Source organism: Stegostoma tigrinum, chromosome 2 (genome assembly GCF_030684315.1).
Source record: "Stegostoma tigrinum isolate sSteTig4 chromosome 2, sSteTig4.hap1, whole genome shotgun sequence".
NCBI lineage: Eukaryota > Metazoa > Chordata > Chondrichthyes > Orectolobiformes > Stegostomatidae > Stegostoma > Stegostoma tigrinum.
The window spans coordinates 112696688-112715177 of NC_081355.1; the positions used below are offsets into that span (position 1 = coordinate 112696688).

At 40.1% G+C, this 18490-nt stretch overlaps 1 protein-coding gene across 1 annotated transcript in view; it reads left to right on the forward strand.

The window, feature by feature from the left end:
- The first annotated feature begins 1378 nt into the window (after nt 1-1378).
- nmt2 (N-myristoyltransferase 2) overlaps nt 1379-18490 on the forward strand; it is a 55154-nt gene continuing 38042 nt past the window's right edge. The window contains exons 1-3 of the mRNA XM_048555429.2: nt 1379-1529; nt 9737-9875; nt 17868-18012. Coding sequence (XP_048411386.1) covers nt 1417-1529; nt 9737-9875; nt 17868-18012 — 397 coding nt within the window. The 5' untranslated portion in view covers nt 1379-1416. The remainder of the gene's footprint in view (nt 1530-9736; nt 9876-17867; nt 18013-18490) is intronic.

Sequence of the window (18490 nt, forward strand, 5' to 3'; positions counted from 1 at the left end):
TCCGGGTCAGTGCGCGTCTGGGTCCGGGTCAGTGCAGGTCTGGGTCCGGGTCAGGGTCAGTGCGGTCTGGGTCCAGGTCAGTGCGGGTGTGGATCAGTGCAGGTCTGGGTCTGGGTCAGTGCAGGTCTGGGTCAGTGCAGGCCTGGGTCCGGGTCAGTGCAGGTCTGGGTCAGTGCAGGCCTGGGTCCGGGTCAGTGCAGGTCTGGGTCAGTGCCGGCCCAGGTCACGGGCCCAGGTCAGTATGAGTTGGTGTGGGGTGCAGATCAGTGCAGGTCCTGGTAGTTGCTGGCCCAGGTATGGGTCTGTGCAGATTCTTTATAGCATCAGAGACAGTAGCTGTGCCTGTGAGGCAGTCAAGGACATTCAGCCCTGGATCTTTGCGTAAGCATCCTCCAAAGTAGACTTCAGGAGACACAACAACACAGAATCGCCAAGCAGAGGCTGATAGCCCAGTTCGGTACCCATGAGGATAAGGATGGGATCTTGGGTTCATATCGCACTACAGGCTGACCCCACCACACTATACAGTCTCACACACGCATTCATACACTGCCCCCCCCCCCCACATTCTGTTTCTGTCTCCCCCCCACACACACACACTCTCACACACACACATATACTCTCCCTCTCCCTGACATACTCATCCACACCCCCACGCACTCTCTTTCCCCTCCTCTCTCTCATACACGCACCTATACACAAATGGTCTCTGTCCAGCTCTCACACATACACACACTCTTCCCCTCCCACACACACGTGCACACAAACTCTCTTCCCACACAGACACTTTTTCTTTCCCCCTTTCCCTGACACACACACACACACCCTCTCTGTCTCCCCTTCACTCATTCACTTTCTTTCAGACACACATGTGAATCTATGGGGTGAATTTATATTTGCAGATACATTTTATTTTGCTCAAAAAGTGCACAATTTACAGACAATGTAGTGTTTTATAAATTTCTACTTTAGAAATAAAACCGGTCTGACTCCAAACAAGACCTCACACCTAACATGCGTTGTCTGACCTTTAGTATATATATTGTGTTTATAAATTCTGTGTATATAAAGATCTTTATGCTGATAAAATCTTTAGTTCTCTCAGGACAGGGACTTGAAAACAAGTTGACGATTTACATATACTTGTTAATCAATTAAAACCATCTGACTGACTGAAGATTTAACAGCATTTTCGGTTTGTTTAGTATATCCTCATCAGTGGTGTGACCCTTTGAGCTGTTACTTATAAATTCGGTGTTTGATACCACCTCTCTCACGAAGACCTGAGGAAGGAGTGAGGCTGTGAACGTTTGTGTTTTTAAACAAGCCCTTGGACCATAACTTGATTGTCGTGTGTGGTTTCTGATCTTGCCTGGTGGGGGCGCCGTCTGCGGCGGGCTGGCGGCCGGCGTTTGGATGATGGCGGAGGACAGCGAGTCGGCAGCAAGTCAGCAGAGCCTTGAGCTGGATGATCACGACACCTGCGGCATCGATGGAGATAACGAGGAGGAAAATGAGCAAACGCACAGGTAGTGGGCGGCGGGGAGAGGGCTGGGGCAGAGTAGCCCTGCGCTGGGCCGTTCTGGGTTTGGCGGGGGGTGTGTGTTTTGGGGAGGGGGACTCGGGGCCCTGGGCCCGGCAGGCTGCCTGTTGTAGGTTCGGGGGGCGTTTGTGCGCTGTTTGCAACTGGCAGGTAAACCGTTAAGACATTGGGTGTCTGCACCGTGTCCATGTCGGGCTAGTAAATGAAGATCGAGCCCCTGGACTGTGCAGGTTGGCAGCTTCAATCTCCTGCGCCATGTGGGTATGGCAGGTAATGTGGGGGAAACGGGGCAGGAACTGGGTTGGCTGGGAATCTGGACATCTTTTTCCTCCTCCACCGCCCTTGCACGGCTTATCTCAAAGCTTGCAAGGCGCAGAAATCAATGAAATGTTTCTAATCAGCATTTTACCAATTCCGTCTTCCTCTTCTGTAAACGGCCCCTGCCTCCAGTCTGCTGTTTGTGTCATGAAAATGACAGTGAGGTGAACTGACTGGAATCTTTAACAAAAAACAGAAATTGGTTGAAAAATTCAGCAGGTATGATACCTGCGAACAGAAAACAGATTAAAGTTTCGTGTCTGGCGATCCTCCTTCAGAGCTGCTGAGTTTTTCCTGCATTGAATTGAACCCAATGCCACCGGCAAGTTCATAAATTGATATTTTTTATTCTAAATACTGAGGAATGTTTACAAACTTCATAAATCTCTGTTTAGCCCTCAGTTGAATGTTCAGCAACGGTTCTAGGCATCAGATTTCTGGAAATGTGTAAAGATCTTAGAGTACAGAAGATTACTCTGGTGTCACAAAAGACAAGAGACTTCAGTTGTGAGAAGAGATTGGGAACATTAAAGCTGCTTTCCTTGGAACATTCAAGGCGAAGCGTTGCCTGCCAAGGTGTGGTGTTATGATAGCGTATGTAGGAAAAAAACGATTCCCCTGGCAAATGATAGTAACCTGTGGCCGTAGATTTAAAAGCATTGGTAGAAGACTTTTTTTGTTTATTCTTTTTGTGGGATTGGATATCCATTCTTAATTACACTTGAACTGAATGATTTGCTAGGCCGTTCATAGAACAGTTGAGATAAGTTATGTATTCTAGATTTATTAATTTAATTCAGATTCCACCAGTTGCTGTCGTGGGATTTGATCCCTGATTGTCTGGATTGCTAGTCCAGTGATGTTACTACTATGCCATCATTCCAAATCAGAAGAAATTCTTTATTCCGAATGTGGTCGAGATCTAGAATACTCTACCCTGAATGTTAAAGCAAATGTAACACACTGTTTTAAGAAAGGGAGGAGACAAAAATCATAAAACCTAATGTCAGTTAATCTGACATCTTTTGACGAAAATGTTGAAATTCATTATTGAAGTAGTAGCATTTAGAAAATTATATAATTAAGCAGAGTCAACATAGTTTCATGAAAGGGAAACCTTGTTAAACTGATTTATTTGACGCTCCTTGAGGATGTAATATGTAAGGCAGATAAAAGGGAACCAGTGATGTAGAGTGGAGCTGGATGAACACAGCAGGCCAAGCAGCGTCTTAGGAGCAGGAAAGCTGACGTTTCAGGCTTCGACCCTTCAGCAGAACTGCTTTTCTGATGAAGGGTCTAGGCCTGAAACGTCAGTTTTCCTGCTCCTAAGACGCTGCTTGGCCTGCTGTGTTCATCCAGCTCCACACCTTGTTATCTCAGATTCTCTAGCATCTGCAGTTCCTATTATCTCTTATCAGTGATGTAGAGTATTTAGATTTCCAAAAGACATTCAGTAAGGTATCACACAATTTGTTACTCTGCAAGATAAGAGCTGATGGCACTAAGAATAATACATCAGCATGGACAAAGTATTGGCTAACTAAAAACTGTTGTCTGAACTGTTTACAATTTTTATTAGTGACGTGAATGAAGAGACGGAGTCTGTTGTTGCCAAATTTGTCGATCAAACAAAGATAAGGTAGGAAAGCAATGTGTGAGGAGGCCAGAAAGCCTGCAAAGGATTATAGATAAGCTAACTAACTATGTGATGTAGCTAAATGGATATATTGTGGAAAAAATATGGGGTTTACTACTTTGGAACAATGAAACATTATTTAAGACGAGACTGCAAAATGCTGTGGTACACTAGGATCTTGTACAGAATCATAGAGTACAGCTGCATCAAATAGTTTGGAAGGTAAAGAGAGTGTTGAACTTCGTTCTTAGGAATTAGAGTAAGTCATGAACCCATTTTTGGCCCTACAGAATAAATCAATCCCAAAGTGAAACATGGCTTGATAGATAGATATATGTTTAACTTTTTCATTAGTTCATTCACATTGTGTTTGGTCATACAAGGCTGTAGATGTTGTTTAAGAACAGAACCTAAATTTATTGCACAAAAGAGGCAAAAGCAAATTAAACAATATCGAAGACAGATTAGCAGATTCTTAACATAAGCAGTAAAATAATTGTTTCCACCTAAGTGATTCCTTACAATTTCATTTCACGGACCCTGTGGACAGTTTTACACTTGTTTTCCATCTTCAGGTATGATTGTTTCATAATTCTGAGGGCCTAAACTTTTCTCAGTTTTAACAGCTTGAATACTTCCATTAAAGGTGTCTCAGCTTGGAAACACCTCTGAAGTGACTGATCCTCTGATCAGAGTTGAAAAAAGCTTAATTTCCCCTGCTAGGAGAAACTATTCTTTCTTCTAACTTGAACTCTGATTCTTCTGATGTAATTTTGAACCTTCCGTTCTGAAGCTGAAACTAAACTAATTACCATTATACGTTTACACCACCTTTTATAAATATAAACAAATGTAAACATTTAATGTATTAACACCACAAGAGGCTGATAGGCTGTTCACTGAAGTTACATGTCTTCTTATCAATGATGTATTTAGGTCAGTGTTCCAAAATGACCTTCTGATTTATTATACAAACATTACAGAACTGCCAAAAAAAGAAATTGCTGCTGTTTTAACGTCCACCTTCAAAGAATGATAGGAATGATAAATAATGGTAAGCAATAACATATAGAAAGGAAAGAGTAAAAGGAAAGTAAAGACCAAAAAGGAAAAAAGTAAGCAGAGTGAGTGTTCATCCTCCCAACAGTTCATAAGTCACAATCAGAAATGCAGTAAGTCATAATGGGGAAGAAAAAGATGGTCGACCAATTAAATATACTTTTAATCTGTTTTTATAAAGGAGGATGCAAATAACATTCCGAAGTGTTAGGGAACTCAAGGTAGAGTGTAAGAGTGGATTGAGTCAATATTAGTAGGGAAATGCTGTTGGGGAAATTAATGGTATTACAGGCTAATAAACCCCAGGGCCTGATAATTTATATTCCGGAATATTTAAGGAAGTGGCCCTAGAAATAATGGATGTAGTAATGGTTATCTTTCAGAATTCTAGAGGCTTGGACTAGTCTGGAGTATAGGTGTTGTATTCCCACAATTTACAAATGGAGAGAGTGAAACAGAGAATTACAGACAAGTTAGCCTGACGCTGGTTTTGGGGGACATGCTAGATTTCATTATAAAAGATTTTGTAGCAAAACACTTGAAAATCAGTCACAAGATTGGACAGAGTCAGCATGGGTCAGTCATAAAAGGGAAATCATGCTGACAAATCTACTAGAACTTTTTGAGGATATAACTAGTACGGTTGACAAGGAGATGCCAGTGGATATAGTTTACTTGGACTTTCAAAAGCTTTTGACAACATTCCACATGAAAGTCTAGCATATTGTATTCAGGTATATGGGGTTGGGGATAGGGTTCTAGCATGGATCGGGCACTGGTTGGCAGACAGAAGTCAGAGTGGGAATAAATTGGTAATTTTCCAAGTGGCACGTACTGACTAGTAGGGTACTGCAGGGACCAATGCTTGGGCTGCAGCTATTTATAATACATCAATGAATGGATGAGAGGACTAAATGTAATATCTCTAAATTTGCAGATGACAGAATAGGATGGGAGAGTGAGCTGTGAGGAGGATGAGAGATATTTCAATGTTGAGACAAGTTGAGTGAGTGGCAGAGGCAAGACAGGTGATGTACACTGTGGATAAATGTGAAGTTATCCACTTTAGTAGCAAATACACGAAGGCAGATCATTATCTGCATGGTGATAGGTTGGGAAAGAGGGATAGCAGCCTGGGTGTCCTTGTACGCCTGTCACTGAAACTAAGCAGTCAGGCTTTTGTGGTACTGTGGTACAAACAACCTTTGAGTCAGAACACACGGATTCAAGTCCCATCTGTTCCACATTATGTTATAACATGTCTGAACAGGTTCATTAAAAATACCTACTGATAAATTGAGCTTTGTAGAAAGCATTTGGTATGAAGACCTTCATGATGAGAGGATTCAAGTATAGGAGCAGGGATATCTTGCTGTATAGGGCCTTGGTGAAACTGCACATCAGAACCAAGAGTAGGAGTAGACAATGTCGCCTTGAACCTGCTTTGCTATTCAATTCAGTATGGCTAATCTAATTTCAGACTCAACAGCACTTTCTTGCCTCCTCCCCATAACACCTGGAGAAGTTTTTAATATTACTCATTCCTGGGACTTGGGTACTACTGGCTGGGCCAACATTTATTGCCTGTCCGTGGTTACCCTTGAAAAAGTGGTGGAGGACTGCCTTCTTGGACCACTGAAGTCCATGTGCTGTAGGGAGACCCACAAAGCTGTTAGGGAGAGAATTCCAAGACTTTGACCCACTGGGACTGACTGAATGGCAATATACTTCCAAGCCATTGGTTTGAAAGGGAGCTTACAGGTGGTATTGTTCCCCTCTATCTGCTGCCTTCTAGGTGGAGGTGGTCATGGGTTTGGAAGATGCTATAGACAATCTTTGGCGAATTTCCACAGTGCATCTTGTAGATTGTACACACTGCTGCTACTGAACATGCGTGGTAGAGGGAGTACATGTTTTTGAATGCTATGCTGATCAAACAAGTTGCTTTGGCCTGGATGGTATCAGTTTTCAAGTGTTGTTGAAACTGCATCCAGGCAAGTGGGGGGAGTGTTCTGTCACAATCTTAACCTGTGCCTTGTAAATAGTGGACAAGCTGTGGGGAGTCAGGAGGGCAATTAATCACAACTAGTGATGTTCCACAGGGATCAGTGCTGGGACCTCTGCTGTTCGTGGTCTACATAGGTGATTTGGAGGAAAACATGGCTGGTCTGATTAATGCATTTGCAAATGATACAAAGGTTAGTGGAGTTGCAGATAGTGAGGAAGATTGTCAGAGGACACTCAGCAGGATATAGATCATTTGGAAGCATTAACAGACAAATGGCAGATGGAGTTTAATCCAGACAGATGTGAGGTGATGCATTTTGGAAGGTAAAATACAGGTGGAAATTATATTGTGAATGGCAGTACTCTTGGGAATATTGATACGCAGAGGGATCTGGGTATGCAGATGCACAGATCACTGAAGGTGGCAGTGCGGGTAGATAAGGTAGTAAAAAGGCCTATGACATGCTTACTTTCATTGGAAGGGGCATTGAGTGTAAGGATAGATAAGTTCTATAAAGCTGCAGCGTAACTTTAGTTAGGCCACACTTGAAATATTGCATACAGTTCTGGTTACCATACTACCAGAAGGATGTGGATGCTTTAGAGAGGCTGCAAAAAGGTTTACCAGGATGTTGTCTGGGATGTGGGATTTTAGCTATGAAGAAAGGTTGGATAGACTGGGTTTGTTTTCACTGGAATGCAGGAGACTGAGGGGCGACCTGATAGAAGTCTATATTAATGTGAATGACGTGGATAGAGTGGAAAGTATGAAGCTTTTTCCCAGGTTGGAGGGATTAGTTACTAGGAGACAGGTCCAAGGTGATGGGGAAGTAGTTAAGAGATGTGCGAGTCAAGTTTTTTACACAAAGGATGAGTTCCTGGAACGCACTGCCCAAGGAGGTGGTGGAAGCAGACACAATAACAGCACTCAAGAAGAATCTGGACGAATAAATGAATAAGAAGGGAATAGAGGGATATGGATCCTGTAAGTAGAATCAGGTTTTTTTAAGAGAAGGGCACATTGTGTTGGTGCGAGCTTAGAGGGCCGAAGAGCCTGTTCCTATGTTGTTTTGTTCTTAAGCTTCTGACCTACCCTTATAGCCACTGTATTTATGATGTTCAATTTCAAGCCAATGGTAACCCCTAGGATGTTGATTGTGGGTATTCAGTGATGGTCAAGCCAATGAATTTCAAGGTGCCTTGGTTAGAATGTCTCTCGTTAGAGATGGTCATTACCTGGTGTTGTAAATGTTACTTGCCGCTTTTCATCCCAAACTTAGATATTATTCAAATGTAAAAAGATCTGGATATGAACTATTTCAGTATCTGAGGAGTCATGAATGATGTTAAACACTGTCCTTTTGTGCAGTTTTGATCTCCTTATCTGAGAAAGGATGTTCTGGCTTTGAAGCAAGTGCAACACAGGTTTAGCAGACTAATTTCTGGGATGACAGGATTGATGTATGAAGAGACTAGAGCAGTCAGGACTATTTTAACTGGAGTTCAAAAGATGGGGGTTGGGGGGGTGCTGGTGGGGAGCAGCTTGTAGAAGTCTATTAATTTCCATCAGAACAAGACAAGAAGGATGTTCCCAAAGACAGGGAGACCAGTACCAGGGATCAGAGTGTAAGGATCTGGGGTAGGCCATTTCGGACTGAGATGAAAAGTTTCTTCACCCAGACAGTGGTAAGCCTACGAAATTCTATGCCGCAGAAAGCTGTCGAGGCCTAAAAGTTGATTGTTTTTGAGAAGGAGCTAGGTGTAGTTCTTGGGGCCAACAGGGATTAAAGTGTATGAGGAGAAAACGGGAACAGGGTACTGAGTTGCATGATCAGCCATAATCCTATTGAATAGTAGAGCAGCTCAAAAGGCTGAATGGCCTCCTCCTGCTCCTATTTTGTAGATTTCTGTTGTGTGTACCACCATTTTGTCAATAAACCCTGATACCACTGTGATTAAAAACAAAACACCAAGGAATTTTTTCAAGCAATATATTTTTACATTTGCATGAATTTTGTATTGTATAAATTATTAATCAAACTTTTTTAAGGATGTTAAAAATTGCAGTGATTCTGCTGCAAAAATTCAGTCATTAGTGAGAAGCCTGTAGTTGTGTTTCATTGGCAAGCATGAAAATTGTTCCAGTCCCTCCTAGATGACCTTCACATCTCAAACAGTAGGGCATGTCCGTTAGAGTAGAAAATAGCAAAATATAACCTGTCATTCAAGAAAGGAGATAGACATAAAATAGGAAACTATAGGCCAGTTAGCTTGACATCTGTTCTGTGGAACGTGTTAGAATCACTTGTTATGGAGATTATATGGACATTTGGAACTACTCAAGATAATCAGGAAGTGTCAGCATAGTTTTGTGAACTTGCAACCATATTTCGCCAATGTTTTGGAATTCTTTGGAAGAGTAATGTGCACTGTGGTTAAAGGAAGCCTCTTGATCAACTATACTTGAATTTTCAGAAGTCAAATAGCATGTTTCTGTGATGCGGTTGTGTATGATTTCAGTTCATCAGAGCAAAGTATTGCTATATTTATGTCCAATGCCTTGCTATGTGATCCAACTTTCTGTTGTTTTTAGCAGTGTGGAAACATTATGCTGGTGATTTTCACAATGTGCCCACAAAAATCTGCATGTTCTTCACTCATATGGACTATGCTCAATCAGTTTACCTATGTCACCTTTAAGCTATCATTTTGGAACAGCGTAACACTTGCTGCGCAACCCTGAATGCACCAATAGTTACATTAACAACTAATTTAAGACAATCAATCAAACTTGTAATATGGCTCAATTATGCTTGCAAGAAGTGATATGCATTCATGTGTAGGGGCCCTTTACAAATAAGAGAATCATATTTAAATGTTGTGGCCTTTTTATTTTACCGGCAGCTTGAGAGCTTGTCATTTCTTGTAGCTTTCTCCTTGGCAATGCCTAGTTAATCAGGGTTGATTTATCAACCAGTTTTTAACTCTACTCACTTATGGTATTACTTGTTCTGGGCATTTGAAACTTGGCATTCTTACGTTTCCTATGACTGTAAGACAAAATGTTCTAGTAAAATTCCTCTGTTTTCAGTGATATTTAAGTTCTGTGTGATCAGGGGGCTGTTTGTTGTAATTGGTATTTTTCACTTTCTGTTTTCTAAATTTGCCAACAGAAGTCCTGGAGGGGATACTGGGGCCAGAAAGAAGAAGAAAAAGCAGAAAAAGAAGAAAGAGAAGCCCAGTTCTGCTAGCACCAAGTCAGATTCTGCTTCAGATTCACAGGAGATCAAAGTTCAACAGCCCACTTCAAAAGTGAAGTCATATTTCTAATGTCTTATTAATTTCTTTATAATGTATTCAGAACGGAAAAAAAAAACTCTACTGCTTGATTTCTTTAGTAAAAGTACCCATAAGTATGCTGTAACATGAACACAATGTGCTAAACCTCAAATTCTTGCTCTGATTCTTCGTTTCTATGTAAATTGACCAATGCTTAAAACTGAAATAATATATTTGCTAGTTTGCTCCTGACTAGTAATCGAAATGATTTATAGTGTAGAAGCTGAATGCATTAATAGCAAGCTTCTATGGTAGCATGATTTGGTGTTGACCTACTGCTGGCATTTCTGAGTTGGATTTGCTGCCAAGACTATCTTATTTCTGACACTTTTTCCTGACTTCATTCAATTGTGTCAGTATCTTTATGTACCAAATAATATTATATTATAACTTTTTGAACTAATGCACAGCTATGAGCTGTCAGAGTACTTTTCTGAAACAAATGCAGTATCTTTAAATTGTTTGTTGCATTTTGGAGGCAAAACTTTGCAGCAAGCTCTGTAAGCCCCAAGGAATACTAAGTGATCATTTTTCATCAATTTGCAAAGTATTTATGTTTACAGATGTTTTTATTTAAGCTCTAGATATTTCCACTTGCACTCTTGAACTATACCTTGTGCACACTGAAGTGACTGCAGCCATGGGTCTAGTTAGTTTTTATCTAAACTTAGAATTGAGCTGATTTCTTTTAACTTCAGCCCTGCTGAACTTGGAATATGATTGACAATTTGAGAGTTTTTTGTACCTTTTCTTTCAGCAAGAGACTTTTTTGTTAGTCTGGTTCAAAATCTGTTTCTAAGAAATATTTTCCTTGTTGAAATTTTCACTTTGCTGGAAAGCATTCTGTTGAGAAATAGTTTTTGAGCTGTACTGTACCCAAATCTGTACTGACCTGAGGTCACCATGAAGTTCCTGCCTTTTCAATCTCACCCCCTTGCCTGAGGCGTGGCAACCTTCAGATTAAACCACCACCAGTCATCCCTCTTTCGTGAGAGAGCAGCACTGTGGTCCTCTGGGACTACAGCAATTTTATCTCAATCATTGCAGGAAAATGTAGAATGTGATGGACTAATTATAGGAAATTTCCTAGACTGAGAAGTATGTTGTAACATTTTTTTAAACAATACACAATGGCAAGCTCTTAATACGTGACTGACCAAGTCATAGAGTCATATAGCACGAAAACAGACCCTTCAGTCTAACGTATCTGTGCCAACCAGATATCCCAATCAGACCTTTTGCTCCGTGCCAGCGTTTGGTCCTGATCCCTCTAAACTCTTCCTATTCAAATACCCATCCAGATGCTTTTAAATGTTGTAATTGTACCTGGGTCCACCACTTCCTCTGGCAGCTTGTTCATTTATGCACCACCCTTTGCGTGAAAAAGTTAGGTCCTTCAGGTCCTTTTTTTAAAAATATTTTCTCTCTTACCTTAAACCTATGCTGTCTCGTTTTGGACTCACCCCATCCTAGAAAAAGACTTTGACTATTCATCCTTCATTTGTAGGTCATTTTCTAGCTGTACAAATAATTGCTGGAGGAACTTCTTGAAAGATTTGTCAATATTCATCACAGTCAGCAGCGGTTATTCCTAATTGTCATTTGGTTTCTTTTTTCTCCTTTTTGGTTCATGCTGTGTCTTAAAAATCACTGTAACATCCAGAAGGAGCCTATGTACTGAATCCCAGAAGCCTATTTCCACACTCTAACCATGCACAGTCCATTCTTATTCAGTATTTTGTGGATTTTTCCAGTTTGCCAGTTTCATTCTTCTATCTTGTATCACATGTGTAGTATTGGGATTCCAAGATGGTGATGGAATAGTAGCGCCACATGCGGGCTCCTTCGTCCAGGAGTCTGGAGCTCGTTTACTCCACCTTTTTTTTCTCCTTTCTATGCTTTTTTAAAAATGTCTTTATTATGGTATCTTACCTTCTGTTAACGACTTCAGCAGAAGGCATTTTCTCCAGCCCAAGCCCAGCGACAAGATGGCTTCGAGTGGCCCAGAATGGTGGTGTATGCCTGGTGGAGTGGTCTAGTCTCCTGGTGTGGCAGTCTTGTCAGGGAAGAGCGGTTTCAGCCTGACATGGCAGTCCTGTCCTGATGTGGAGGCCTTCAGTGGCTTCTGGATATTCCAGCAGTCCATTGTAAAAGTCTAGTCCTGGCTTAGAGGCTTCGTCTTTGTGTGGAGGCCTCATTTTTGCTTCAGAGGCAGCTTCCAGCGGCCCAGCGTGGAAGTCAAATTCTGGCATGGCATGATGGTTTCAGCCCCGTTTTCCAGCATAACTCGAACCCAGGAGCCATTAAATGAACTGTGATGAACTTTTACTTTTTTTTTTCCCCTATTTATGGCTTCTGTCATTAATTTGGGTGCCTTGATATGGCAACTTATAAAATATTTCACTGTAAATTCCTATTGTATTCTAGTCCGGCTTGACAGAGTTATGGCTAGAAGATTAGTGATTAGCATCAAAGACAGGATCTAACCCTTTAACAATATCTCAAGAATGCATGCTGTTGGAACCACAATCCAGCATTCTGTATCAATATAAAATCTCATTTGTTAAAAAGTTTAATGTAACTTTGCTGCAAACAGTATCATCCTTGGGAGAGGTTAAATTGTAGAGTTTAATTAGATTTTTTTTTTGCGCTTGTGTCTGACTAACTTGATTGAACTGTTTGAGAATCTGACAGTTCAGGTTGATAAACAGTCTGATAAACAGTGCCCATTTCTGGTAGTTGAGACACAGTAGGGTTCATTTATACGCAGGAAGTAAGGCGGAGAAAAGCCACAAACAAGGCTGATCTAACTGGTGAGACAAGTCAGAAATGTCAAACAAAAGCTGGCAACGAAAAGGGTGATCATATGAAAAAAGGTGTTAAGATATAAAATATTCAAATCTAAAAGAACTATATCTTAATGCATGGTGCCTTCATCTCAGGATGGACAAATTTAAAAGCACAAATGGTTGTAAACAGGTAAGATGTGATTGTGATTACAAAAGCATGGATGCAGTGACCAAGGCTATGAACCAAGGCATCTAGATTAACCTGAGTGCAGCAAAGAAGCAATAGTGGCCTGCAAATATCAATGGATATTGTCTGTAGGCCTCTAAACAGGAGGCCTGTAAAAGCAGGTAATTAAAAATGGTTGCAGCATGGGTGCTCCAGTAATCAAGGATAATTTTAATCTACATAATGACAGGGCTAACTACATTAGCAATAATACTGTGGCAGATGAATTCCTGGACTGTGTATAAGTTTTGTTTTACAAAGAACTTTGAGGAACCAGGTGCAGAAGAGTTCATCCTTGATTTTGCTTTTGTGTACTAATAAAGGGTTAATTAATCATCTTTTTGTAGTAGGTCCTTTAGGAGTAATTTACCATAACACAACAGAAGTCTGTTGGGATAGAAAGTGACATAGTTAAGTCTGAAACCAGGATTCCTAAGTTTAAATGAAAGAAACTACATGGGCATGAAGGATTAAGCTGGCTGAGATAGATTGAGTAATTTAATTCAAAGGCATGACGCGGACTAGTAATAATTAATAGTTAAGAAACAAAAGCCATGCATTGCAACAGTTACCCATTCCTTTCAAGAAAAAGAACCAAACAGGAAAAGTAACCCAGCCATGGCTGACAGAAGAAATTCATGGTAGTATTATATCGAAACAGACATAATTTATAGTTGTTTGAAAGGTAGCAACTCTGAGACAAAAACAGAACTGGAGAAGGGTCACTGGACTCAAAACATTAACTTTATTTTCACTCCGCAGATGCAGCTAGATTTTTCTCCACCAATTTCTGTTTTTGTTTCAGATCTTCAGCATCCACTGTTCTTGCTTTGCAGCAATCCTGAGGACTGGGAGCAGTTTAGGATTCATCAAAGAGGGCGAAGTGATTGACTGAGAGTAGAAAAATAGAGTATGGGAGTAAACTTGCAAGGAATGTAAAAGTTTCTACAAGTATGTGAAAGGAAAAAGATTATTGAAGACAAATAAAGGCCCCTAGCAATTTGAAATGGGGGAATTGATAATGAAGAACAAGGAACTGGCACAGCAATTAAACTCCTTTAGTTCTGGCTTCATAGTGTAAGACCCTGATAACTTCACAGAGTTGCTAAAGAAACAAGGCTATTGGAAAGGAGGAATTGAAGGAGTTTAATATTAAAGATATTGGCACTGGAGAAATGAAAGGGACTGAAAGCTAATAAACTCCCAAAGCCTAATAGTCTACAACCTAGTGTACTAAAGGAGGTGGCTGCAGAAATAGTGGATGCATTAGTTGTAATCTTCCGAAATTCTGTAGATCTGGAACAATCCGGGCTGTTCAGGGGTAGAAAGTATAACTGCACCACTTAAAAATTAAAGAAAGGTGAAAAGCAGGAAATATAGATTCATTGGCCTAACATCAGTATTAGGGAGTTGCTGAACTCTATTATAAATGGTGTGATAGTTGGACACCTTAGAAAATGCCACCAGTATTACACAAAGTCAGCAAGGATTTCTGAAAGGGAAATTACATTTGACAAGCCTTACTGGAGTGCTTTTCAGGGTCTGACCAACACAATAGATGAGAAGTGCTTGTGATATATTTGGGTTTCAGAAAGCTTTTGATAAAGTCCTGATTAGGAGGTTAGTGTACATAATTCAAACAAATGAGATTGGTAGTAATATATTGGCATGGATTAAGAATTACTGAGCAGACAGGAGCAGAAAATTGAAATAAATGGATCATTTTCATCATGGAAGGTGGTGACATGGGGTAGCGCAGAAGTCAGTGCTTGGTCCCCTACCCTCAATATATATTAATAATTTGGACAACAAATTCAGATGCAGCCTTTTCAAGTTTGTTGGCAACATAAAAGTTGGTTCAGTGGTGAGGAAGCTGTAAAGAGGCTTCACATTAATTTAGACCAGTTGAGTGAGTGGACAGATTATAATGTGTATAATTGAGATGTCCACTTCGGTCGGGGAAACAGAATCCCTAATTGTCCAGAGTCCATTTAACTGTCAGCCATGTTCCTGTAGATCTGGAATCAGATGTACACCAGACCACATAAAGATGGCAGAGTTCTTTTCCTAAAGGACATTAGTGAACCAGATTTTATGTCAGTCGACAGTATCCTGTAATCGTCATCAGACTAGCCTTTTATTTCAGATTTTTATTCAATTTTAATTTCACCATTTGCAATGGCAAGATAAGAGTTTGTGTCCCCAGAACATTAGCCTAAGGTTCTGGATTGCTTGCCTAGTGTCATTACTATTATTCTATCATCTCTGCTGTGGTGAAAGATTGGGAAATGTTGGTGTTTTACAGGGACCTGGGTGTCCTTGTACAGTGGTGACTGAAAACAAGCATATCAGGTGCAGCAAGCAATTAGGAAATGATTTGTTTGCTTTAATCGCAAGATGATTTGAGGAGGGGACCAAAGAAGCCTTGCTGTGTTTGTCTGGTGCCTTGATGAGCCCATACCAGGAATGTTGTATGGAGGTTTGGTCTGTTTACCAAAGAAAAGGTGTACTTACCGAAGGGGGAATGCAATGAAATTTCACTTACTGATTCCAGGTAAGTTAGTCATATAATGAGAGTTTAGAATTGTGAAAGGGTACCTAATTGAAACATATGAAAGAGTTCTACTGGACAGACTTAATGCAGAGATGTTCTGGTTATGGATTCGAGATCACATTCCCAGGATATGCAGTAGACCAATTTGGACTGAGTTCAGGAAAATTTTCTTTACTCGGGTAATGAACCTGTGGAATTCTGTACTGCAGAAGGCTTTGGAAGCCACATTACTGTTTGATTTCTAAAGGCTAAAGATGTCAAGGACCATGACAGGGAGATCGCAAATCTGCCATCATAATGCTGAATGACAGAGTGGGCTTGATGACCAAATAGCCTACTCCTGCTCCTGTTTTCTTTGTTAAGATCGACACTCTGATTCTGATGTGCTGAGACCTGTTGCATTGATTTTCCTTCCACTATGAGGCAGAATCTTCAACAAGCTGGAATCGCATCAGGACACTGGTGATATTATTTATGTGAATTGCACCTCGGAAAATTTACCAGCCTCAAGTATAGGCCATTAGAGTGGATTGAACCCACACTTCATCAAAGATGTGCTGACGTTCTGCCTGGTGACCCCTCAAAGTAGATTTGTCAGTAGTTGTTTGATATTTGCGCTTTTAAACCTTTGAGCTTTACTTATCTACAGCTCTATAACCTTCAACTTATTCATTTGTATCTTGCAAAATGTGTACTAATTATAAGAAGGTACCAGTAGAATATTTAAAACATTTACTGTGATGGTTTGTGCTACAACTGACTTTAGAGTGGATATGTTACTAGGTATCAAGCAGACAAATGTTCCAAACCTAATGCAAACCAAATGTTGTTAGTCTTCAGCTAAGCTTGATGAAGATTTTATTCATTTTCATTCCTTTTTCAAAATTAAATCTTTGTGATCTTGCACACTGATGTGTCATTTCACTGTCAGAATTCTTTGATAGATATTAAGTTGAATAGATGAAGAAAATAAGTCATTGTTCACTGGCTGTAGATGTTGGTGGCATGGCTAGCATATGTTACCCTTGTCTAATTCTTGAAGATGGTGGTTAGCTGGCTTCTTGAACCACTATAGTCTCTGTAGTGTAGGTACACCACACTGTCATTAGATAGGAAGATCCAGGATTCTGGGCCATGAAATTGAAACAATACAATATTCAGGATGGTATACACCATGAAGGGGAACTTGCAGATGGTGGTGTTCCAATGCACCTGCAGTCCTTTTTTCTTTTTGGTGGTAGAGCTTGTGTGTTTGGAAGATATTGTTGCAGAAACCTTGGCAATTGCTGCTGTGTATCTCATTGAACATATTGCAGCCATGACAGACAAATGATGGAGGAAGTGTATGTTTAAAGTGATGAAATAGTAACACTGCTGTTTGCTCCAGATTATGTGCAGTGACAAGGAAGTTTGTTCCTTACAGACACAGATTGGAATATTTTAGGCACATTGTTCAGTCTGTTATAGACTTGGATTTATACACTTGTGATTTTTCTATTGAAAGCATAAACAAAACTTTTTCAGCAGTATGTCAAAACCCATTTCTGGAGGATTCTATTTCTGGTTTTGGCATTGTAGCAGCTTCTTGGAAGCAAATTAATTCTGAAGTTCCAAAATATGAAACTACTAGCATTCCCAGTCTTCTCTCTCATCGCTGCATCTCAACACCACAGTTAACTTCATCCACTTTGCTCGTATATATTTCAGCAATTGATATCCAGAGTGTATGATATATCTTCAGTTTTACAGATTTTCTAATTGAGTAACATCATGTTGAGAGTGGCTTCAAAGGCTACTGTAATGTCAAATTTGCTGATGTGTTAATTTTTTATAATATAGTTTACAGACACTGGGACTAATATATTAAAAGCTGACTGTTCCATCACCTAACCTCAGAAGTACACTTTAGTGAAGAAAGGAAATAGAGAAAACTGTATTTGGATGGGATATAAACAGCAGAACACCTCCTCCTTCCCCTGCAGTCCAGGATTGCCAAGGTCAATTGTAGAATTACATTTCATTTCTGACTAGGACCAACTATAGCAGGTAGAGATTGAAATTTTAACCAACTAGATTATTTGGGCCATTAGACGATTCCCGTAATGAAGATGGATCTGAATGAGGCCTGATCAAAGTGGATTCTGTACACTTCTATGTTTACTCTATTGCTGTTTATCTTCACTAATGATTTAAATCATGACATTAGTGTAACTTTGTGAATTTGCAGATAGCATGAAAATGTATGCACAATTACGTTAACAAAAACAAGTGGGTTGAATGTTTGTTTTGATGAAAAGTTACAGTGGTGTTGCCATAGTTCTATAATGATGTTAAATCTCTAGGAAAATATCCAAAATGCTGGACTTTTTTTTTAAACTGATGTTCTTTTTAATTAGAATCCCTCCGTTCCAATGCAAAAGCTACAGGACATTCAAAGAGCAATGGAATTGCTTACAGCATGTCAAGGCCCTGGAAAGAGTCTGGAGGAGGCCAGTCAACACAGATACCACTTCTGGGACACCCAACCGGTACCCAAACTTAGTACGTTTAGCACATATTCTGACTGACCACAGTATATGTACATATGGAAGTCTTCTGTTATCGTGAGGGGTATTATTTCAGCTTAGGAGCCCTTGTGGTAAAGGAAAGATTCCGAAGTGAATCCCTTATTTTGCTGCTGAGGACAAATTGTAAATGATGTAAGGTTATTCGATAAGTAATTCAAAGAAGAATTCAAAATCCATCATGACAATAAGAGAATTTGAGATCAGATTTTAAGAAGCTGATTTTAAGAAATATTAGCACCAGTAAAAGTGATGTTAAGTTGAATTTTTACAAATTACTAGCTGGTTCACTAGAGAATTTTAGAGAAAACTTCCTTATTTTGGCCTATGTGTAATTTCAGTCATTGATGCGGTTGACTCTGAAATGGCATGCAGGCCAGTCCATTAATTCCACCTACAACTTGATTCGCACAGTAATGCTCGTATTAATGAAAAGGCTTGGGTGTCGAGAATGA